Genomic DNA, 25,507 nt, shown 5'->3' with positions numbered 1-25,507 from the left:
GAGAGTTATAGACACACCATGGTAGGCTGTGTGGAACTTGATAACTTTCCATGTGGATGCTGAACAGGCTTCAGCTGGTGTTGTTTACTATCACAGGCTGTAGTTTACTGAACAGCTGTGCTGTTGTTTCCAGTGTTGGGACAGTTTCATTTGAGTGAGTCCTGAGAGACTGCCCCCCTCCATGCATCATGTAACTACATCTGCAATCATCACAGCAACATTGCTCTTTGACTCTGACAGTCTTCACCATCACCCACCAATATCTTAGCAGCATGTTTTAAGCCTCAGGTACGATACTTCAACATCTGGCAGCACTGGATAGAATCACATTACTGGACAGGTGAAACTTTGTTCTGATTCTGTGTCATTTATTTTACAGTTAGTTTTCTGGTAAACTCAACCAGGATGCTGGTAGTGGATTCTGGTTGATGAGTGATATAACATCTATTTTTTTAAACAGCAAAGTTCAGCTTTTCATGTTTTCATGGCATTTGGCATTTTTGTGAAACAAGATTAAAAGTCTGAAGCCACACACTGACCTCAAGAAAATTACAACAAAAATACTTTCAGTATTGTTTTTCCTCTTTGTCTTCAGTCAAGTACCTGTAGTCATCATACAACAGCAGGTATGTTGCTTTTCTCAGGATTATTATATAATGTGTATGTAAATGTATCCAGCAGACTGAATCTGAACAATATATACACTATAATAATATTAAAATGAATAACATACATAAATAACAGAATAAATAATATAAAGTAATGTATTACTATACATTAATAATGAAAACATTGTTTTTTTCTGTTACAACTTAGTGAAGAGTGTAGCTGTAACTGTACACAATAGCTGACAGCAGGTCGGGAGGAGTCGGGGGAAATCAGTGAACTCAGGTCTGGAAGTTATTCCAGTCTTACCGGTAGTGTAGCTAAAAATGAAAACTTGTAAGCTGAAGGTTGTGCTGAGGGGGAAAGTTGTTAGAGTCAAAATGATTCATTTACCTTACGTAGGAGCATGAATGAACGATGTGATATCTCAGGTGTTAACGTTTTGACCTGAGGGTGGCACCAGAGGAAAACTGTGTGTCCAACATGGACAGAATGAATTCTTGGTGGAGTAATGATGTGTAAAAGAAGCAAATTATTCATTTGTTATTGCTGAAGTAACATGTAAGCAGCATTTTAATGTTGTAGATGATGGAGTGGTGCCAGTAGTTCAATCATCTATTGCAGTCATTTTATGAACTGATCATGTGTTGTCTGTAAAATCTTCTATCGGCAAAGTATCTGTATAATTACAGTATTTATTACAAGTTATCTCAGAGTATTGGAATGGGATTACTACTACTTCAAGATGTTTTTGATTTGAACTTATTCATTTTACGGTTGAAAATACAGTTTCAGTGAGCATGACTCCAACACCTCAGATTTAAAGTCATTTTAATTCCGTTCAAAACAATGTATCATACAAATATTTAATCTGTGATTTGTTGAAAACACTTTAATTCAGATTTTCTTTACAAGTTAAAGTTTTACAAAAATTGTTAAGGTTTCAGTACAAACAGGAGAAGCAGCAGTATAAATATCCTTCTGGTGCTTGGCACAAGATTAGAAATGATTGTTAATAAAAACTGGAGAGGAAAAGGCTTCAGTGATAAATTAAAACTGGCAGCTGACACCTTTCTATTTTACATCAGTGCTGTTTCAGGCCACATTGTTCTCCAGCCACCCTCTGATCTCGTTCTCGTTCCTTCTGATCCATTCGATGTTGTTCCTCACTGTCTCCAGTGCCTGCTGCCTCGGCATCTCCCCGGCACCAGCATTAGGTGTTAGACGGAAGAAATGTTCCATCTAGAAGACCAGCATAGAGAAATGTGTCACAAGAAACCTCAACACAGAGTGCCATACTTCTTCTTCCCCTGACTCAAACAATATCCAGCACTGTACCTCTGCTCAGCTTCAACTGGTGTGGTCATGTGTAGTCAAGAACATATGGAGGGTTAAAGGATTCATGTCTCAGTAAGTAAAGCTTTATCTTGACTACTGTAATGGTCTGCAGCTGATTCAGAACACTGCCGTTTGAGTCTATATATATATATATATATATATATATATATATGTAGAGAGAGAGAGAGAAATCAGAAAATCTTTCTTTTTTTTTTTAATCCAGCCCTATAATCTAAGATGACCACAGACAGTATCCAGACCTCTCAGGTCTACTGAAAGAAATATTTTTAGTGGAGTATTTCTTTAAGAAAGAATAATAACTGCACAGGTCACTGTGAAAACAAACTAACATCTACCCAGTCTTCAGTGCAGCATAAATTAGAAGAAAACATCTTAAAGCCAATCATGTTAACAGTGAAAAGCTGGACTGGAGCGAGCCGCTAACCTTCCATAGCTGCAGCTCTGTGTTGTAGGTGGTGGTGATTCGATTGAGCAGACGACCGAGGTTCCTGTCATTGATGGTGTACCTGTTAAGAAAGAAAATTCATTGTCAACTTTTGGTTTTGACTGAAGTTTAGTGTATTCTGACAGTAAGAAAAGAAGTGTGTTTCATTCTTCAGTTTCAGTGAAGTGACGTCACCTCTTCACACACAACACAGTTCATAAGGCATTGCTCTGCCCTCTGTCCTTTCCTATCAGCAGCAACTTCCTTATGTTAAAAGAGCTGTGTCATTTTATCTCCTGAACAGCTTTAATCTTTATCAGCTGTTACTGAGTCACGTGGTGTTGTTCAACTGCCACACACCGGTTAGTTAAACACAGCCCAGCGTGATTACACAACAACAACAAGGTCATGTTAGTGTCTAAAGTGACTGTGTATGTCAGAATGACTGCAGGTACATTCATCAGCTGGACAGAAACACAGCTGAAAATGTCCATCAAGTCCATAGAAGTGTTTTTTTCATATTTTGAGATTAAGGTTATTATATATTATATTTTTGTATTATATTTGCAATCATTCTATCCTTAAGTGCTAGAACACAAGTAATATATTATTAATGACAGATGACAGTGCTGCTGTAAGGCAGTGTTTAGTCCACATTCTTAGTCCAGTCTATAGCCCTGAGTGCAGATCCGTGCCTTTAATCATCCTCAGTCCATCCTCACCCCCAGTGCAGCCACAATTAGCTACTGTTTTGCTTAAACCCTGTGGAATGACATCCCTGTATTTTGCTTTGCACACTAAGTGACTAAGGAAGTTGGAACACGGTACTGTTGCTACTACATGTTTAAAGCTTGTTCAGGTTCCAAGAGGAACCACTTTTGGGCTATGCTAGCTTGCTTGTTAAATGTCTCAGCCTGCTGGTGTCAGCTGTGGTTGTTGCCTCGTTGCACTGACCTGTTGACCAGGTAGTCCCAGTTTAGTGTGGTCCAGTCCCAGGCAATGGTCTGTCCCAGAGGGTTGTAGGAGACGTACCGAACCACAGTGAACAGATCCTGACTCCTAATTATACTCTCATTCTTAGTGGCCTCCAGGAGCCTGTTGGCCAGAAGAAAGGTATTAACTCTTCATAATGATTTAAAGCTGCACTAAGTGAGATTTTATGTCAAATAACATCAGACTGAAACACAGAAGAGTCTTGTACCCACTCAAACAATGAAACTCATGCTATGTTCAAAATAGCATCAAGAAATTGTTTATATCTCTGATAAAATGTTCAAATACAATCTTCTTCTTTTTTGACCAGAGAAAACACCCATGCTCTAAATGTATAATTCTATAGTTTTATGCATGATACATTAAATTAATCTCTCTCTTACACTACATTGATTTCCCTCTTATCTTTTCTAGCTTAACCATGGGTAAGGCAAACAGCACTTACGACTGTTTCTTGTAAACATCTATCACTATTTGACTGACTGTATTTACTGTATCATTCAGTAAAAATGAGAAGTTGTCATTACTTGTATAGAAGTTCGACGTTCTCCACAGAGGCCAGTCCGTACAGCAGCTTGTCCTTCTCCTGAGCCAAAGAAGTGTCTCTGTACCTCTGGAACATTATGTTCCATTTTTCCTCAGTGCCTGAGTTCTTCATGCCATATCGATAGACCAGCAGCCTCAGGTTCACAGCCACACTGCTGCAGGACCAAAGGTCAAGAAATTTTAACATCAAGTTCATATAAATTTCATTCACAGTAAAAATGAGTTAAATGTTTCTAGTGCGGCACCATGTCATTATAACACAGAGGTGAAGACTGTCAGAGTCAAAGAGCAATGGTTTCTAAAAAAATAAATAACAATATATCTTGATGTTGGCTCTGATGTCCACTCTGCTGGTTATGGTATGATAAAAATACACAATATTTAAGTTGTAGGTATGTTACTTTAGAATACTTTATTGTCTGACTGTAAGGTATAAAACTGGTCACAGATAATCCACAAACATGTTTAATTTGAGAACACAGTGGGGTGGTGATACCTGAGACTTCCATTAATCCACTGGTCAAAGATATGGGAGGCTTCATTCAGAGCCTCCTGATCTCCCATCTGACAGGAAATACTGAGCACAGTCTCCCTCAGTAACCTGCCAAACACACATTTAGCAGAAAAGAATCAGGACAAAAGTTGTTTAACAGCAATAACATTGTAACTGTAGATTGTAAAGAATCAGGGACAGATCTCTAATGGACATCAGTGTTGTTTGTATAGATATACACTGTTCCTGGTGTACCTCTGTATCTGTGTTCCCTCATCGTTCCATCCAAGTTGTGTTGAGATTGCTTTAACATGATCACGAAAGAGTTTCTGGAGAAAAAAAACAAGAAAATGGTTTTTAATCAATGCAGGGAAACTATATGAAATCTCACTGACCTACCTCATCTTTTTAAAGAAAAGATGTGATGTTTCCACAGTAACACACAGCACATGTTTACAGGTAATGGGTAAGTTTTTTACATACCCATTACAGCAACCACATCGTTATATCAGTGATTGATTTCTGATTTAAATGAAAAAGTTTTGTTCAAAAAGTGACATTATATTGATTTTGTTGAGGTAGTTATCTGAAAGTTTAGATCACAAGTAAATCCAAGGGTATCATATTAACGGATTAGCAGCCTGCTTACCTGAAACCTTTTGTAGAGTGCAGCATCGCCTGACAACATGTCCCGAACATAGGCGATAGAGGAAGCCACACGGTCCCAGACTATGTAATCAGTCTCATTTGTCAGGTACATTGTAAGATTGAAGGCGTTACCATAATCTATAATGTCTGCCCTGAATGATGAAATGAAAGAGAATTTATAGCCTCTGTATGTGACTGCCAACATGAATTGTTGGACAGTGGACGTTTTTGGGGAAATTTTACCTTGCAAGAGCAAAAACGTCATCAATGTAGCTTGTACGATCAGCTGCATCAAACTCCTGAAAGAAAATGAGTCAAATAGAAAATGAATGTAACAGCAACAGTGATGCCATTGAAGGCTGTGGTGTGAAGGCTAAACGTCCCCATGAAATTAAAGAATACCTTGTAGGTCATTTGTCATTTTTGGCTCTAGTTCTCTATCTTATTTCTGCTCTTCCTTTTCCACTCCATGCTAAGGCATTAGCATCCAAGGTAATAAATAAATACATAAATTCAGCACTAAATTTGCTTATTTGTTTTAAATCACATGCTTATGTATTGCTTGGACATATAATGGATTGATTATAGGTATTAACAGTAAAAGATGTCTAAATACGTAAAGGTATTAACAGTGCCACAGTATTATAATTGGAATAAAAGGTCATAGGCAAAATTTCAGATGTTATGATTAGTCTGGATGGATTAGAGTGCATGTGGATGTTTTACTTTCCGTTTAATCGTGACTTTTTCTCTTGGAATATTATGACTTTGATTTTTTTTTTCTGAAACTCTCTGAATAAGAATAATGAGTGTAAAAAGAAAAGTAAAACTAAACTTGATAGTGTGTGCAAACATGTCTGAGGTCAGGTTACCCTGTGGTTGTTCTGAAGCTGCTGACTGATAGTGTTCCACATGTGGTCGTCGTGGTTTACTCTGTAGAACCCAATGTGATCGTTGTTAACCTTCAGCAGACCGTCCTCTGAGAGCGAGTAGTTACTGATGACATGCTCTGAAAATCAACACAGTCATTGTGACAGTGTGCACAGAAAATGGCTGGATGAATCAGTCTATACACACATTCATACACACACACACACACACACACACACACACACATATATATATATATATATATATACACACACAAACTGTTACACAATACTGAACATAATACCTGTGCTGCTCTTGTTAAACATTGCCAACATATTCTTGTCACTTTTCACAGAGTGCCATTTCACTGGTATTGTCCACTTGTACCTGTAATAAAAACACATTGATCGTTATCAATGCACTGACATAAAAACCAGGAAATGACTTGTTTAATATTTTAACGTACTCCCCCCAGCTGGTTGACCATGCCTGACAGAACAGATGCTATTTTTATCAGTCAACATAGGCCATGTATTGGCTCACAATTTTTGCAACTGAAAAATAGTCTTTGGAGTCAGTGCAGTTTTTGTCCTCATCATTCATTTACACCCATTTTGGAACAGATGTAAGGTCAGATGATCAGGACCTGTTGTCACAATCAAGGGGTATCCAACAAGACTTAAATGTCTTACTAATTCAACAGGCCTCTACACTTCATGTTATATCTTATCATAGAAGAGAAGAGAGCAAAAATGAGAGGAGGTGGGCCTAGCACAGTGTTACAGTTTTAGCATCATTTGTTGTTTTGTAATGGGAACTCAGAAGAAAGATCGCAGGCCAAAAGAAACACAGCTGAAGCTTGTAAAAGTATTTGGTAGCCTTTGGACCTTTTGCATTGTTTGATGGGTAATGATGCCAAAATAGAGTAATGACATCATAATTCACTTAATACAGGTCTGAGTTTCTATCCTCTTTGCATCCCCTACCCAAGAGGTGAAGGGGGCTGGTTGGCATCAGCTTTAGGATCCAGCAGGAAACGCTCCTGGCTCAGCTTGGCATTTGTCTCTGAAACAGACAGGTCCAGCACAGGATAACCCATCTGATTGGTCCATGTGTCCATTACCTCTGCAACTGGCAACCCGCTCACCTGAGGACAGAGAGGGTAAATTTAATGTTCAGACACATACACAGACAAAGCTTTTGGGAGATATGCTCATTTGTTTTCTGTCTCAGAGTGCAATGTCCACACTGATTTCAATTAGAGCTAAAGAGCTAGATTCAGGACATGGTTAGCCTAGCTTAGCACAAAGACTGGAAGCAGGGGGAAGCAACTAGTCAACAAAACACTTAGCAACACCTCTAAAACTCCCATTAATGCACTTTATCACATTTGGTTTTATTCCATACACAAACAAGAGACATACAAATGACCGTTTACAGTGGGTTAAGTGCTAGAACTATTTTTGGTTGAATAATTAAATAAATAAATAGGTAGGTACAGACACATAAAGCCAGAAAAGGTTGCTCTAGCACAGGAACCAAGACCATAATCTGTTGATCATAATCAACACACACTACAGCTGGACACACTGTACAGAAGTACTCAGCAGTGATGACCCCTGGTGCCAACCTGCATCTCTGTTTGCTCTGCATGTAGCTGGTTAGTGTTTTGGAACAACTCACTGTATTCCAGGTTGCATAATGTCCTGGCTGTAGTCCAACTGATGTCTCTCTGTGTGTATGACCCAGACCTGTAGTTCTTGATTTTAGTTTGGAAATAATTATTCCTCTAGTATTTCTAGTGTTCTTGTTTCATTTTGGTATTCTTTCCCCTTGTGTCTCCCCTTTAAGTTACTTGTCCTGTTTTGTCTGAGGTGTTTTTACTTCCTGTCTTTGTCTCATTTCCCTCTTTTTTTCAGGCCCACCTATGACTCGCCAGGTTATAACATAAGGATGGATACATGGTGGATGGATACATTGATCTGTTTTTCAAGGGAAAGTTCCAGCTCATGACTCCCTCTAAAATCATAAATTGTTATTCTTAAATCTCATTGTAAAGACTGAACTTAGAGGGAAGATGTGTTTATTGCTAAGCTTTTTGAGGTGTCAGTTTCAAGGTTTATTTTTGAGGCTTGCTTTTTCACCCTGCTTCCAGTTTTTATGCTAAGCTAGGCTAATCACATCCTGAGTCCAGCTCTGTACTTAGCATGCACATGAATCCATATCCATCTTCAGAACTCACATTAATAAAGAAAGCAAAAAGAATCCTTTCACTTTTTACTTCAATGATTAATCTGCATTATACAGAAATTAAGGATAAATCTGATAAAGTTTAAACATACACTGGCAAGAGATGTCCAGAAGTTGGCTGTTTTGGCATTCTTGAAGTAGTAGTCTTTCAAATATTTCTGGTGAGAGAAGAAAAAGAAGAGAAAAGGACAAAAGGACAAAAGGACAGGTTTTCACCACTCAGCTTCTGGAGCACTTGAAATGTTAATGAACGTTAATCATTGTTAATTATCTACACGCCACAGTGTTTGACTTACTCGACAGCCATCTCTGAACATATCTTTACCCATCCAGTCCTCCAGCATCCTGAGAATGGACGCTCCCTGGAAAAGGTTGATTCATTTCCATTAGATTTTGTTGCATGACACATGATGCATTGTGTTTGTATCTTGTTGCTAAGCCATACCTTGCTGTATGAGATGGCATCAAACACAGAGGTGATCTCTGCTGGGGTCGACACATTCACAATGATTGGGTGAGAGGAGAGGAGGGCGTCGTCCACCATTACGGGAAGCACATCACTGATGATCATGATGTCTCGCTGTATACGAGATGACACAAGGCAAGTTTCAAAGTACTGAAGTCCTCACACTGTTGGTGTGACAAATAGTCTGATGCTACTTTGTTGTGCCTTTAAAGAAGAACTCACCATGCCCCAGGTAGGTTCAGCTTTCTCCACACCAACATACTCAAAGAAACTGGCAAAGCCCTCATTAAGCCACAGGTCATCCCACCAGTCCATGGTCACAATGTTCCCAAACCACTGGAAAAAGACAAGTGAGATGGGTTTTGAGTGTCCAAACAAAGGGAATTGCACATGGGATTTGCAGGAAGGAATTAACAGAATCCATCCCATTTATTCCTGGCAGGCTTTCAATCTGGGATGTGGTCTCTAATTCAGAAGCACACAGTAAGGTGACGACCACTGTGAGCTTCATTTTAGGTTCATCATAGTTAATTTAGTTAATGACAGCTTCAGTTAATTTTCACATCAAACAGAATGAGGAAAAAGGATCTCAATGACTTTGACAGTGTGTGGCGTCCCCAGTCACCAGATCTGAACCCAGTACAGACCATGGGGTCTAGTACTTGGGTCACCATGTTATGCAAAGAGGTTCCAAATAGTCTCTTTACAAATCTATTTAAATGATGGTGTACAACCTATTATAAACATGTATGGTATATAGTATAATGTAGTCTAGTACAACACAACCACTATGACCTGCATAATTACAGAATAAAATCAAATTAAGATCATAGCATTCACTGACTTAAATTGAGAGACTTGGATTGGATTGGATTTCTTAATGTTGTTGCATCTTTCCAGACTACATTGTTTTATTCTCTATCAAGACTTGATGTGCTGCTTACATGATTAACATTAGACCAGATCAGACCATTCTTAATCATACAACCTTTCACTTCAAGGTTTAGTTTCATTACTTTTATATTACTGTTAATGAGATAAGATGATCCTTAAGATAAGATAAATCTTTATTAGTCCCACAGCATGTGCAACTATTACTATGTTCAGATCACTGCCAAAGTTGCTTTCAGTGTCATTGTCAATATTAATTTTCCATTTTCATTTCGGTTTATCTTTAGTTTACTCTCCTACTTAGCTTACTTCTATTATTATTCTACTAGGCAATGGTGTATCACTTTATATTTTATTTTTCAGCTTATATTCAGTCATCTCTAATAATAATTTTCATTTTGTAAACTGAATTGTGTTTTGTCACTGTATTTTGGAGCAATCTCTCTAAAGTTTTACCTCATATAAATATATGTATATATACCTGAAACAGTTGCTCACTTTGGTAATCCACCCCAGCTTTTCTGTACATGGTTTACTGTCACCCAGAAGACTATTTGTACATACATTATAAACATATTCAAAATGAACTACAACTGATCTCTAATTCCTGTAACTCTGAACAGTTCAGAAAACTTTATTGACTGCCTCAACTCATCTTATCTCCCATCATAGTAAAATAATTAATGTCTTGGAAAGAAATATTCCCGGATCATGCATCATAAAAAGCTTTAACGATGGCGCATAAAGGATTTAAACATTTACAGTTCTGAACTCTGAACTCATCCTGTGGACATTTCCCCACTCCTGTGTGAAATAAAGTTAAAAGCCATCATATAATTGAACTTCTTCCATCATATGTGGCTGAATTGCATAACTAAGAAAAACCCTTTATGTTGAGAAAGCCTCAGAGTTATTCCTGCTCCCTCTTCACATCCTCTCAAAATGTAGCAATTTATCTGCATATAACTGATCTAGTCTAAGGGAGCTATATCACCTCTGAATGAGCTTTGAAGAAACTTGGAATATGTCTGACACTGCAAAACAATTAAAGTCATTTACTACTAGATGATGTAAATATATCAAAGTTCCCTACCTCAAACATTTAAATAAATATCTACGTGTATACATTTACAACAGAGTCATTTATTGTCACCATACTGGAGTATGTCTGGAGTCATTATACATTGTGGTTTAAAAACTCAATTTCTGGGCTTTTATTCTCTTGCCCTGGCGTATTTGGTTGGGACTTGGTGCTTCAAGTAGAGTGGCCCTGGCAAAGCTTGTCCCTGAAATATACTGAAATACAAGTACATAGTACAGTGAAATGCTCAAGTATGAGCACTTGAAATAAACAGTACTTACCATTTCCCAGATACATGCAACATAACAAATGCCACATGTGCCACATGGTCCCATTACACAAATAAAATAAGCAGAGTAAGTAATTAGTAACTAGATAGTTTACCTGGTGAACCAGCTCGTGGGCAATAACACTAGCCACTCGCTGCTTATTGTAGGAGGAAGACTGGCTCTCATCATACAGCAGGTTGGTCTCCCTGTAGGTGATGAGGCCCCAGTTCTCCATAGCACCAGTACCAAAGTCAGGTATGGCTATCTTATCTGGATCAAGAGAACAAAGAGGTAAGCTCTTCACATATTATGTAGCATTACTGCATTATCAGATGTAGACAAAGAATGAAGCAGATATAAATATAACTTAATGTATTTTAAGTTGGTTTGGAAAGACAGACATAAATCACAAACTCTGTTCAGCCACACATCTCTGAAATCAATGTTGTAGCCCAGGTACATTTTTTTTGAGTTTCTGAGTATTTTACCACCACAGCTGAGATATGCTGCACTGTCTGACAGATTTATTTGGAACAGTCAGCACCTTGAAATAAAACTGCAGCCACTGGGAGGCTCTCTTATGGACCTTTAGACTTGTTATTCTTATCTGGAAAACTCTGTGACCCCAGGAACAAAGCATGTATCTCACTGAGGTGAAACACAGACAAAATAAAGTAAATGTAAATACTGTAAATCCGATATCCTTAACACAGTACCAGTATAACAGTATGTGAATCACAGGGGTTAGTGTGCCTACAGGTACCCTGCTCAGTTTGTAGTGATAAAAAAATTTCAATTAATATGAGAGAGCTTGTCTGAACATACCCAGTTTTGAGATGGAGTATGTCATGTTGAAATACTCCTCAAAGTAATCAAAGATGATCTTAGTTGTGTCAGCTGCATACTTTGCAGTTCCCAACTGACTCTTCTGGGCATAGATCCTCAACTGCAGAGGAAAACAAAACACACAAGTGTGTATTGATATGTGTCTGGCAGTATACATATGTTAGTAAAAGTACAATTCTAATAATTTCAACAGTGCTTTTTGTGAACTTACAGGGATCCCTCGAGCAGAAGTTCTTTCCACATAACCAAACTGGTGTACAGCAAAACATACCAAATAGGTGCTCATTGGAACAGACTTCTGGAAGGAGGTTTTCACTTTATTGCCGGGCAGTTGTTGAGGGGCACCCTGGGGAGGCAGAGCAAAAGGCTAATGGGTTAATGTGGATGTCACTCAGCCTGTAGAACTGGGTGGATCCCCTGGACCAAAAACAGAGGCACAAGATTGATTCCCCTGCTTTTGGTATGCAAAGTGTTCACTCTAAGCCTGGCTTTCCCTTTGTTTGTTTGTTTGTTTGTTTTAACCTCCAACCACGGGAAAGTGAGAAATTTTACACATCCCATCTGCAGCAGCCACGCTAAGTTTATGAACAGTTTTATTAGCAAAGTAACTGTACAGGGAATTCAAAGCAGTAGGAGTTGTTTGCTATTGCAGTACAGTGTTATAACTGTAATAGATGTATCAGCTAATTCATATGTCACTGCAGTGTTTTATATATTGTTACATATTCTTATTTTCAAAGAATGCATTTCACTTTTACAGGAGAGAAGGTTTTAGATGGGGATTAACTGAATTTGGTAAATCCAGTGCTATGTTAGGATTCCTTTGTGTGTCCAGTCTGAATGCACTTTGATATGATGTTAATGTTTAGCATTGCTGACTTGAGTCCTACCTCCACCGGCATGTTGGACAGAGCATCATAGGTAGCATCGTGAGTGATAGAGATCTTGTACGTGGCCTTCTTGTTGGGTTCATCAAAGCAGGGAAATGACTTGCGGGCATCTGTTGGTTCATGATCAGTTGCAGCAATCTTTCTGGTGATCAAATAAAGGGCAAATTATTACACAAAGTGTATGTCTTCTTCCTGTAGCTTTTAACCCCCAAAACTGTTGAAGTAGCTTGTCATTACTCAGTGAGACCACCTCTGGTACCAAACATGATCCCAGAGAAGCTCTGACGTGGTTATGATGTATGAAACACTGCAGACCCAACAGACTTGACCAGGGCAGTGTTTATTGTTAAAGTAAGATGACTGCTACTCACAATCGGGCTTTTGAGTCACTGTAGACTTGAAATGATATCAGTTTCATTGAGACTGTGATTCAGCCAATCCATCAATGTCTGTTTGGAACCAACTGAGGGACTGAAATGGATATCTTTGGTCTGGATCTGGACTAGTTTTACAAAATAATCCCAAATCAAGGTTCACTTTCTAGGTTTTCTACTATATTGTACAGTCCTCATCAGTAGTATCTCCATGACAAATGAACAAATTCCATCCACTGATGAAGACCACATGAAGTTAATGGTCCAGAAAAAGCCACAAGGTAGACATTGAGTTGGAACTGACTCAAGGATGAATTTAGGCTTTAATGTTGAAAGTATTGTAATAAAAAAACTGGTCTAAAATGTGTGGTTTTTGTGGGATATACACACTAACTTAAACAGCCATCAGAATAATTTAACAGTACGTTAATGATTGCACAGTAAGAAGTTTACATAGCAATGAGTAACTAGTGTTTTTATTTGTTTTTTAAACACAGTGACAAAAAATACATCATTCATTCCATTTCCAACTGCAGACTCACTCTACAGTTCTTACACACACAAGTAACTGTGACTGTTAGTGATCACAGTTTAGGCTCCCAGCCAAAGTTATCAGCTGGATTCCTCTGATCACAGCAAAGCTGATTTTGGCTTTCAATGAAAGTATATCTGAGCTTTGCTGAGGGTTTGTTTCATCTTTATTTCAAATAGATACACTGGAGAGAGATCACAGAGGGAAAGAAAAGGAAAATTGAAAGCGCTGCCAGCTGATCTTCTCCTTTCTTTCCTATATTCTAATGTTTTTCTTATTTTCCATTTAACTCTTTCTATCTATCTATACATACTTTTTTATATTAAGTGTTTAATAAACATAATCATTAACTGAAATCTGATCAGTGTACAGTGAAATAATAAGAGGAACATCTGACCCAGTACTCTACATGATGTTGTTGCCTTTCTTGAACAAGTCACTCATGCTTTGGTTTCTACCAAGTTTCATGACTGTGCCTCTGTCTGTGTGTACAATGCTGCAGCAGACTGTTAACATACTGTAAGAGATACAGCCTGCAGTCCGTATCACCACCTTATCACCTTAAGTGTCAGGATTTTAATCCTGGATTAGAAAGCTTTGTATTGTCTATTTACTCCTCTGATTAGTCAACTCGAGCCAAAACAGGCTCTGAACAGTCTTTAGCTGTCTGACCCCTCAGCTCCTGATCCCCACAAGTAGGTCATCATTGTCACTGTTGAGTGATGCTTATAAATCTCAATATTTGGTGATTTTTGTGAATATTCAGGGCTATTTGCAATTTCCTGGCTTGTGTTGATAAAAAGAATCAGAACTCATTAGATCATCTGTAAAAAATACAGAGCCAACCAAAGATTCAACTTCCAAAATTCTAAACTTTAAACAAAGTACCACCTGTATCAGGCTTGATGTGGAGAAAACATATCTAATGTTATTTTAGAAAAGGAGATCCAGCATATTTCCACTGGATGGTGCAGCCAGATAGTTGCAACATAGCATTTCAGTGACATGAAGAAGCAGATACACAATACATCATATTCTTATTTTTCTACTATGTCTTGAAAACTACTTAAAGGAAAATTTAAAGGGAAAATAAGGGTTAAAGTAGAATCTTATTGAAGCAAACAAAGACTACTTACAAACTTTCCAGATTTAGTTATATTGAGATTATCTTTTGACAATAATTTAGTTTTTAAGAATTTAACTTTGTCTTTGTCAAAAACAATGACAGCTCCTCCACTGAAGCTGCAATGACTTCTGTTTAATCAGTGAATACTTGTTACCATTATTACATTATTTGCAATCATGTAGATTACACACACATGTACAAATAATTCACATATGGATTTAATGTCTTCAAGGCAGACTGGTTAACAAATATGTTTAGACAATAAACATCTTTAAGTGTTAGTGTGTTAAAGCGTTAGAGTGTCAGTAGCATTTCTTCCTCAGAAGGTTGAGGCTGTGTTTTGTCTCCTGTCACCTAGAAACGATGTTTCCTGTACAGTTGGAAATCTTTGTGACCAGATCAGACCAGATTAACATACTGAAACAATTTTCTGGTTTTGTTAAGACTCTCACAGCTCTTCAGTTCATAGTGACTTCAGACATAATTTGTCAATTTACACTTCATAAAATCTTTTCCTAACCATAACCAAAGTGCTTCTGTTGCCTAATCCATCATTGGGACTCTGGATGTGAACTTCTGTCTCCCACCATTCACCCCGACCACCATCCTGGACTCTGCTGCTATTAATAAATGTAGAGCTTCATTCATTCAAAAGAATTGCTGTCTCTGAACATGATCCAGTCAGCGAGTATGTTTCCTACAAGCATATCTGCTGTCTTCTGTCTACATGTCTCTTTCTTCTCTTTGTCTGCTCTATATAAGAACATGTGTGTTATGTGTCTCTTGTTTATGACAGGATAAAATCAAATCAGAACTTACCTGGTGACCCCCAGCTCGGTGTAGATGACCCTGTAGAATCCCACCACGGAGCCGTTGAGCCAGCCCTGGAAGTCCAGGCTGAGCACATACACTTCTCCTGGGCCGGTGACAGGCAGCTCCTCTGTGGCCTCCACCACCACATACTGCTGAAGTTTGTATTCAAAACAGCTTTTCACCGTCACCTCCGTCTGGGCCCCTTGGCTGTTCAGCCTCTTCAGCCTGGGCATGGCGCTGACAAACGTCTCCCTGATGTGGAGCCATAGATGGCGGGTGGGCTTGCTGACTTCCACATGGATGTCCACAGTGCCCGTGTAGGTGTCCTGGACCAGGTCTGGCTCCAGAGCCAGGTCATAGTGGATTGGGTTCACATAGCTAGGCAGACGGAAATTCCTCCAGTCCCCACTAGAGTCAGTGGAAGGCATGCAAGGCCCTCTCTCAGGTGGAGGGGGCTGGGTAGGCTCTGCTGTGGGGGTGGGGGTGGGGGTGGCTGGCCTGGAGAGGCCCACCCCAAGGCCCACCGCCAAACAGCAAACCACCACCGTCACACATATGATGACTACATGCTTACCACGGATGCAGTAACGCTTTTGCTGCTTCTCCAAGTCCATGTTGTCAACCATGGCGACCTCCAAAGCTACAAATTTCACCAGACTAAAACGCGACTTTATTCAGGTGAAAAGTTGCACGGCTGACCTGAAGTCAGAGCTGTAGGCTTTGGCTCCTACAATATTTATATTAGCTGTGTGAGCTGATCCAAAGCTTGCCTCTTTGGTGCTGTGGGGTGGAGAAAAGAGAGAGGAGGAGAAGTGAGGAGAGGGAATCTGTCAGACAGTGTAGGGAATCTCACACATTGAGCTAGAGATTTATTCTGCCCTCTGTGCTGTTAACACGCCTCCTCCTGTTAAACATCTACAATCTGTCTGTAAATCAACAGCTTCACTTTTTCTATTTTAAAACCGCACAGAACCGTTGTTCTCTATAAATATGCAAGTAAACACAACATGAACTCAGTGCCTGCAAGTAACTTTTAAAATAAGTGGACCATTTTGTGTGTGTGTGTGTGTGTGTGTGTGTGTGTGGTTTGAATTCCCATCAAAGTAACTTAAATTTCAAAGTGAGCTGGATGCAGTGGAATCTGTGCTGCTGACAGTGGGTATACAGGGGGAGGGGTCTGTTTGGACATGACTGTGCCTGCGATTGCATTTGCTCTTTGGTCAACATAATAGTGATTGCAACAGAGAGATGTGTGAACAGAAAAGCAAAACAATGGCTGTATTGTATTGCACCACACTAGCAGGATTAACTATGTAGAAATGTTCATTTTTCTGATTCAGTAGCGGTAGAGCCTGAGAATGAGGACGTTTGGTCTGGCGGTTATTTCTCCAGCTGGAAGGTCCAGAGGAAGATGTTTCAACATGATCCCCAGAGAACAACCCTTTTGTTGACCCCTTGACCTTTCTCCTAGTTCACCAGGACAAAATTTACACTTTTACACAAAAAACAGAAAATCTAACAGGCTGCCATAAAATGCACTGTGTATAGAGAGCTGCAGGAATGATCCAAAAAAACCAGGAAGTAAGTTAGCATGTTAGCACTTCCTGTTCTCTCATCCCAAAGTCAATGGGTTTTTGGTTAAATGTCTGAAATTAGGCCTGACATTTTCCCATTTTATTCTATGACATAGAATAAGTCAGTAAATCCCCCACTCCTAATGTTTGAAGCCTTTATGTATCCTTAAAAAGGCAGTTGCTAGTGTCTAAAGTGTCTAAATGCGACTACAGAGGTTATCAGAGACGTTAACATGAAAACCCGTCTACTCACCAGTCCACCTTTACAGCCTTGTTGTGTTTCTACTCATGCTCTTTCATTCTATCACTAACTTTCTAAGAAGAAAGGCTTTTGTAGAAGAGCTCAGAGCTAAATTAAGTTGGAAGGTGTAGTTGGTTTGTAGCCTAACATCAGCTTTTTACTTCTGGAGATTGGATTTAGGCTTCAAACATCAGAACAGTGGTGTTCATCTGTGAAGATTTTCTGATGAACCCGTACAGATCAGAAACTTTTTTCATTTTTCTTTTTTCTTTTTTTTTCATTTTCTGCAGTAATCCAAAACCCAATGAAAAAATCCCATTGGCTTTTTGAGGAGGGAACCAGGGCGCGATGCTAACTTACATCATCCCTGCACCACTCTGTATAATAACATAAAACAAAAGTCTACTCCAACTCCAACAAGAGATTAAAGTTCTGCTGTGCCAACAGTGAGCTGAAGCTGAGCAATAAAGCTGAAAAAAAGGTTTTGGATTAATTCAGTAACTGGAGCTGTGTCTTGATTACTGGCATCTTCTCTGCATTTAGAGCCATCCAACAGAAAAAGACATTTCTGAGAAACTAAATTAAACCAGGTGGCTGTTACATAAACCATAGAACTGTTACATTATCCAGGAGAATCCTTTGTTTCTATCACCAAAACATCAAATGGTTGTGGATGGAGTGCACTACACAATCTCAGCTTTTGTGGCAGCATCTTGTTTCTGTCAAATGTAGCACAAATTTTTAACTTTTTAACTATTTCCAGAAAATCTACAAGAGACAACTTGAATTGATGTTTGTTTCCTCTCACTGCTGTATCCAGTTGGATCTGTTAAGCTCATTCATTTTATTTGAAAAAGACACAATAAGATGATGCCATTAAAAGAGCTTCAGTCAAAGCTCACTGTTCACATCCATCTCTTCAACAGAAGACTTGAATGGATGTGTACAGTGAGTCACATGTTTCATGTACGTCAGGATTTATTCACCAACGTGTTTTTCCTTTTTTATCCACCTCAACCAAGCATGAAACTGGTACCTGTTTTCTCAGGTTTTTTAATGCACCATTGAAGCTGCTCATGGAAACAGCCCAGTCTCACAGCAGCTGGTGAAATGTAGTTTACTGATTTTGTGTACATGGACACAAACTTACCTTTTTTTCATGACAAAACGACTTACTGTCACAAATAGTGGCAACATTCCATGTATTGATTCATTTAGCCGACATGGACACTACACTTACTTATGGTTCAGTTCAGACTCTCACAGCTCTTGGTTCAGGTGTCCTTGTACTGCCTGTTTTATTTTGAAATTGCTTTCCGTGGCATGTTTTTCATGCTTTTACTTTGTTCTGTTTCCCACCTGTTACACCTGTGTTTGATTTGGTAATTAATGGCTGTGTATATACTGTCCTGTCTCTCCTCTGTTGTTGTCAGTGGACTGAGTGTGTGTTATGTATGCATTCTGCAAGCTGCATGCTCCTGTTTTCCCAGTGTTTTTTCCTGCTTTCTTTCTCATGAACGTTTTGGGCTTTCTGATTAACACCAGCCTTCCTTTGAAGTGAGCTTTTGCTGCTTCTTTTGTTAAATCACTTTTGTTGTGAGCCAGTCTCTGAGTCTGCACTTGGATTCTACTCCTGAGTCCCTGGTCTCTTTATTGTAACACATGTGACTGTGATTCACAATGAGTGCCGCCCTTAGGACTAACTGTACATATTAGCTCCAGTAGTACTACAGTTACATTAAAGAGCAACTTGCAGCTTACGTTTTTTTTTTTAAGACATTTATACTCAATGTCTGAAAATTACCATCTGAAACGTTAATTCAGGAGTTCATATGTTTCACAAAACATAAAAGGTGTCACATAGGGGAGTGTGTGTCCTGGGCTCGACTCTCGAGTAATGTGCAATGGTAGGTGATAGTGAGTTTGAGCAGTTGTGTCTCAGTAAGTCAGTGTTTTTTCTGTAGTTCTACATTGTGATATCCATCTGTGATCATTCCGAATTTATTAATAATCTGTGTGTATATAATAATTCAGCCTGTCAGGACATAGGAGTCCACTATTTTCCTGACAGGAAAAGAAACTGAACTTTTCATGCGTTTTGTGCAGGTGAGGAGACAGGGCTTCACTGCTGCATCTGTGATGGAAATGATGATGTGTGCAGCACTCAGACAGAAGGATTATGTTTCCAGCAATGCAACAAAGATGGGATGTAGAACCCAGAGTCGTGTGAGACTGACTGCTGGAGCGGTTCCTTCAGTCCACTCAGATTCATCAGGCCACTGTTAGCAGCAGCTTCTGGCTCTGCTGGCGGTAGCAGCAATTGTCACATATTCTCTGCTCAACGAGAACGTGAAATGTGCACCTAAAGTCCTGTTTTCTAATGTTTGCTAACTTCCAAATTAGTCAGCACCATAAAACACAGTGTGGAGTTATATTATGATTTGTGAGATCGGACTGATACAAGCAGAGATTCATGAATTAGTGTCTGCCAGTACCAGATGACCAATACTAGTTTTGTTATATCCTGATTTGTGAAAGTAAACTTTACAATGTTGTGGTGTGAATTATTTGACACCAGTTCTCCACAGGTTCTCAACACAGACTCTATCTCTGTGGTCGTTATTTCTCCTGACTCTGAACCGTTCCTGGTCTGTTGGATGCTGGGAAGGCTCATAATTGTACAGCTATGGTCCATTGTATGTATGTGTATATACATTTTCAACCTCCTCAGTTTCAAAATGTGCATTTGTATCCATATTTATTCGTGTTAGTCTTGCTCTAAAATGGTCAGTATGTTAGCTCACTTCTGCTTTGTCGTTTTCAGATGTGGAAGCAAAATTCTCTCACAAAAACGGCTCCACAAGTCACTGTAGCATATATACAGTATCAGCATATTTTTTGAAAACCTAGTTTAGTACACACTGATTCTCTGGGGTCTCCAACCTGCAAGTTGCGCTTCAAAGATTAAAAATAGCATATTTGTCAATGTGTTGCTAGTTTTATCCATCACTTGCACTTCAGCCTCTGGGGTTGATACCAGGGTTTTAAATATTCAGTTTTCTTTCCACAGAAGCTAAAGGATCAAAGCAGTTGTGACAGACCAGCTTATCAATAGGCTGACCCTGAGCTTCCTCTGCATATTGTATCTTTATTGTCTTTTCAGGTTCCATAGAGATAAGACACTCATAAAGGTTAAGCTCCTTTATCTTAAACCTTACTAAACATCTGCACGAGATACACAACTCTCCCACTCTCATTTAGATACTTCTGTCTTGATGAAACATCTTAAACTTCATATTCAGCATGTCTCTGGGCCCTCTCTCTGTGTTTTAACGCCAGGCCTCCAAGGACAAAGTCTTGTACCCATTCAGAGCGGCCACACTCAAAGGTGAGCTGAAAAACCTGGCATCGTGTACAGGAACAGCCACACACTGCATTTGGTGCCTTCTCTGACAAACTTGCCTGGAAGAGATAGTGCTGTGGTGAACTCCATGGTGATGTGGTGATGAGGAGTGAGGCTATTTGTAATGTTCAGTAGTAGCACACAGTGTGTGAATATTACCCTCCTGACCTAGGGGTGTCAGGGAGGAACATGGTCTTCAACCCCGCTGCCGCGGTCTGAACGTGTAGGCAAAGAGGCAGACAACTTTAGCGTTCACAAGCGGTAAACTGCAGGATTTATTCTCTACAACACATTTTATATTCACACTTTGATTAATAAAACAAAACAAATTCTCATTGTGTCTCAGCAATGTTCACATGCACCACACGTGCTAAGCTAACAATTAGCAAATGCATCCATAGCATTGAAATCACAACCTGCCATTTTTCCACACACACGGCAAAAACAAAACTCTAACCCTTACAACAAATTCATACACGCTTGTCCCATGTTCTGGGAAACATACATGCATTAAGGAGGAATAATAACCCACCTGAACGTGTAGACAAAGAGGCAGACAACTTTAGCGTTCACAAGTGGTAAACTGCAGGATTTATTCTGCAGTTTCTGCCTCCCAGGGTCATCATGCTCCTCACAGGCATGAGGCGCCCTCTATTGGCCTGTAGAGTATAGCACTAGCACAGTAACAAGCGGTGCGATGTGAAACATACATTTTAATAGCTTTTAAGACACAATGAAATAAAATTTTAAAAAACATATTTATTGGGGTGTCTATTTTTATCGTAGTTAACCTTCTTCTTAACCAACAATGAATTGAACTATTCAAATGACAACGAGGTCTCTGCATACCTTTAATCTTAACTGAATTTTAGTTCCTTGATAACATCTTTTAACCATTTTACATGAACTACTGTCATGGCCTCATATAATGAAGTCCTTAGGCCAGTGTTATGAGTCTACCAGAGAGTTGACAGTTGCCAACTCACTTATAGTCAGACTGGCCGGACACGATGGACATGCTGTGACAAATCCCAGTGGGCTTCCACATCGGTGGGCCAGTACACGTGTCACAAAACATCCATAAAGTTTTTACCAGCCCTATTAGCCTCTTTACTGGACCTCTCTGTGTGCCCATTACTCTGGCTGAAAGAACAAGAGAATGTGCTGCATGCATGTACTGGGCTCACTGCCCGTTTGCAAATAAGGGTTGGGACAGAATTTCTTTCCAAGTAAATCCCTGCCCACATTCTTCCCGCAAGATCGTTGTGTTGTGTTGTTATGTTATGGTTTCTGCTGCGTTATGGTTCATCTTTCAACTTCCATTTTACATTTACAACCAACTGATATGATCTCTCTCTCACACACACACACACATACACATGTTGTATTCTGATTATGATATTTACAGTGGTTCTTAGCACCTCTGCAGTCCACGTTAGTTAGTAGCCTGTACTGAAGGCAGCAGGGATCTGTTCCATCTGCAGTCTTGCAGTACAACTGGAGTGGCGTTGCCCACTGTCAAGCCACAGTTCCACTGGTTACATTTTGTGCAACGTACACCAGACTGTTGCAAAACACCCACAAAAGCCTCTGTGTTTACATGCAATTCAGACATTTCATTTTGGTTATTCTATAGCAAATAAACAGGAGGTGGACATATTGAAAATAGTACATAGAGCTCCATGAAAAATCTAACTTAAAACTTATCTTTCTCACCAGTTCTCCAGTGTATCCTCAAAGCTCCGAGTAACACGGGCAATGGCTGCATGTATCTGTATTTTTTCCAGACTAATAAGATCATTTCTCTAACTCTCCCACCAAGGTTTAAAATGATCAGGCAATCATTGTGTCCAGAACCTTGGTAACACATTTCTCTCAGGATTCTGTTCCCACTGAGGAGATAGGGAGCAGAACAACCTCAGGAAACTACATGGAGGAAACAGTAGACAATATGATGCAGCATTTTGGTTCAGGCCTGTCAGTGCAATGTTAAATGTGATGCAATCACTTCTTATACTCAGGCGGAACCCTTATACTCTCCCTTTGCACTGAAACCCCAATACTCTCTCTTTGCACTGAAAGCAAGATTCTTTGTTTTGTCTGTTACATGTTCTGATGCAGGTATACTGTGTAGAATAGCCCTGTTATTTGATACAAAGGTGGAGATCACTAATTTCACATGCCTCTGGTGTGGCTGTATGGCCTTTTCCACTGTTTCTGCACTGTCCTGGATGTCCTTGTCCAGGTGTTCTAAGCCAAAGTTTGAACCATAGTTTGATGTACCTTCATCCTGTATTCTATGTATTTAAGTCTCTGATTTTCCACCATAAGAGGTGGACGTAGTTATGATCATTCTCTTGGACATGGAACTGATGGGACAGTTTTGCTATATCACACATGAAGATGATGAGAAGGCTGGCTCCTCAAACTCAGGTGGCTGGGTTGAACTTCTGCAAGCTGTTTGTTATCAGGCATGTATGGTCTTTCCTTGATAGAGAATGGCATTTCATAATGTCCTTGTTCATTTTTCCTTAAGTTTGTTGGACAATGTTTTGTCATTTCCACTGACATCCTTGAAGTTTGTCTCATAAGTTTCATGGGTGTTACTTGGGGGTGTCTCTTTTACAGCAAAATGCAAGGTGCTTAACTGAACACAGAGCATTGATGGAAGTGACTGGGTTGCAACCAACCTCTCCTTCTGTTGACTTAAATAGAGCTAAATCACTGACACTAGGAAAATCTTTACACTCCATTTAGGCTTAATAGTAATATCAGCAGTTGTCATTGTGTATCATTAGCTCCATCAATGACATCATCACCATCCTAAGTTAATGGGCCAGTCAGCAGTTACCTCCTCCAGCCAACAGCATGCATCGCTTAAATCAGGACAGGGGCAAGAGATTTTCTGTTCTTGTTTTTTGTGGCAATATGATATCAGTTTATACTCTAAGCTAAGAGGATGGGCACTCTTGAGTGAATGAGTCACAGCTTTATTAAACACCTGCCTGTTGGCGATGTGATTCAAACTACAGAACTGTACTCCCACTATCTTACTTGCCACCTTCACAGTCTTATCAAGAGCATTGTTCTCCTTGATAACAAGAAACTATTAGAGCAGATAATGGAAAATGAAATTACAGACTCAATAAAACTATTAAACAATGTCAGTCTGGAATTTAGCCAGTTTCCTTAAGCAAAAAAAAAAAAAAAAAAAGTGTTGCTGACCTTCCTCACATAACTTTTCGCTATTTAAATCAAATTTCAGGTGGTTATCAATCAAAGTGCCCGGGTATTTATAAGTGGTTACCACTGCCTGGTCTTTGACAACAAAGCTGGAGCAGAGGGAGGTCATCTGACATGTATACACACATCTTTTGATTTAGTGACATCAAGTTGTAGAAAAGCATTTCCACACCAATAAACAAAATCATCAACAACTGTGCCATGACCAGCTCATATATGGCCAAGCTCAGGCCAGTTCTCTGATGACTTGGTGAATGAGCCTGAACCTTCAGGGTCACTCCACTCATGTTGCACATCCACAAACTATCAGGGGCTTATTTTAGACACACACTTTTAGACCATAAATAAACATCATATTCTAACCTCTGTACTGCTCCAGACCGTCATGCAGAAAACACTAAACAAGATTCTGATTTCTGTGCCCCAAGAAGGATATTATAGTGTCATCTCTAATGTAGAAGACACTATAATATCCTCCAATATATCTTCATGGTGCAGAGACGTGTGGCTCCAGCTTACTTCACAGTTCTAGATCTGCCCTCACCTGCCCACTGATTGAACAAGTGTTTTTGAATATATACCCAAAAACAAATGAGCATTAAATGAATTATGATATGATTGACATTTGCATCGTCTATGGCAAGAAGAAGAATCATCTTAAACAGGATGTTACCAGCACCCTGAGGCATCCCTAAGACCTGATGATGTTTATGAACATTGAGAGACTAAAGTTTGCTCTCACCGGCATTGGACACACATTTTATTCCACCTGGGGTCCTGGTGATCTACTACCTAATCTTTTTTTTTTTTTTTTTTTGGTCTCTGTCAAGCCTTGAGGCCTGTTTGATGATGTATTTAAATAAAAGAAGAAAACATTTTACAACAACAAATATGTATGAAATATGTATTGTATATTTGTTATGAATCCCACTTATCAGCATCATAGTGTTTGATGCCACCTAGTGGTCATGTTGCATGTCAATCTGAAGTCCTGTCTGCCTCACAGTATGGATCAGCGGGAAAGACTGAGGCAAAACTGATTCAAATGATAGTGGGATGCTGTAAACCTGGATTCTCAAACTCAAATTAGCTGCGGTGCTGTGGCCAAGTTGTTTTCTTCTGAGGGGACAGCTGAACACTTCTGAGTAAAAGAAGAAATTCCAGTGTTTTGATTTTTCAGTGGTACAATTAAGTTATATCTTCACAACTGAACAACTCTTACCATTCTGCCACTGAGACTGTATTCATCTTTGTACTTGTCTGTATTTTCTCACACTGATTATTTGGAAGCTAAAGTAGTAAATAAATAGTAGTAGTAGTAATAAATATCATCATGAAAGAGACCTTTTGTGTGTCAGGTATCAGGTGTTAACTCTAAAATAAATGATTGAGAATTGTGATTTGAGATTTCTGCTGTAAACCAAAAAAAAAAAAAAACATCTTTTCAGAAAACTACAGGTATGTCACTGACACTACATCCAGGTTTTGTGTCACACATTTTATTCTTACAAATGTTAAATGAAAAGGAGGGGTAATTAACAAACATTATTCTACAGAGCAGCACAGAAC

General features: G+C 39.3%; 1 protein-coding gene across 1 annotated transcript; it reads right to left on the bottom strand.

Annotated features, from left to right (window-relative positions):
• Positions 1–1,420: 1,420 nt before the first annotated feature.
• On the bottom strand, positions 1,421–21,284 carry enpep (glutamyl aminopeptidase). Its single transcript, XM_018697689.2, has 21 exons — positions 21,228–21,284; positions 15,484–16,257; positions 12,633–12,774; positions 11,954–12,088; positions 11,722–11,842; positions 11,012–11,166; positions 8,878–8,991; positions 8,635–8,769; positions 8,486–8,551; positions 8,282–8,347; positions 6,926–7,086; positions 6,244–6,326; positions 5,942–6,078; positions 5,313–5,368; positions 5,071–5,221; positions 4,677–4,750; positions 4,425–4,529; positions 3,910–4,083; positions 3,344–3,484; positions 2,390–2,471; positions 1,421–1,848 (listed from the first exon to the last, which is right to left on the bottom strand). Exons 2-21 carry the CDS (start codon positions 16,101–16,103, stop codon positions 1,702–1,704), a joined length of 2,865 nt encoding a protein of 954 aa, XP_018553205.1. The 5' UTR covers positions 16,104–16,257; positions 21,228–21,284; the 3' UTR covers positions 1,421–1,701.
• Between the last annotated feature and the right edge of the window lie 4,223 nt (positions 21,285–25,507).

Source organism: Lates calcarifer, linkage group LG19 (assembly GCF_001640805.2).
Source record: "Lates calcarifer isolate ASB-BC8 linkage group LG19, TLL_Latcal_v3, whole genome shotgun sequence".
NCBI classification, from domain to species: Eukaryota; Metazoa; Chordata; class Actinopteri; family Centropomidae; genus Lates; species Lates calcarifer.
The sequence above is the reverse complement of the archived record's forward strand: the minus strand, read 5'-3'. Positions and strand labels throughout refer to the sequence as shown.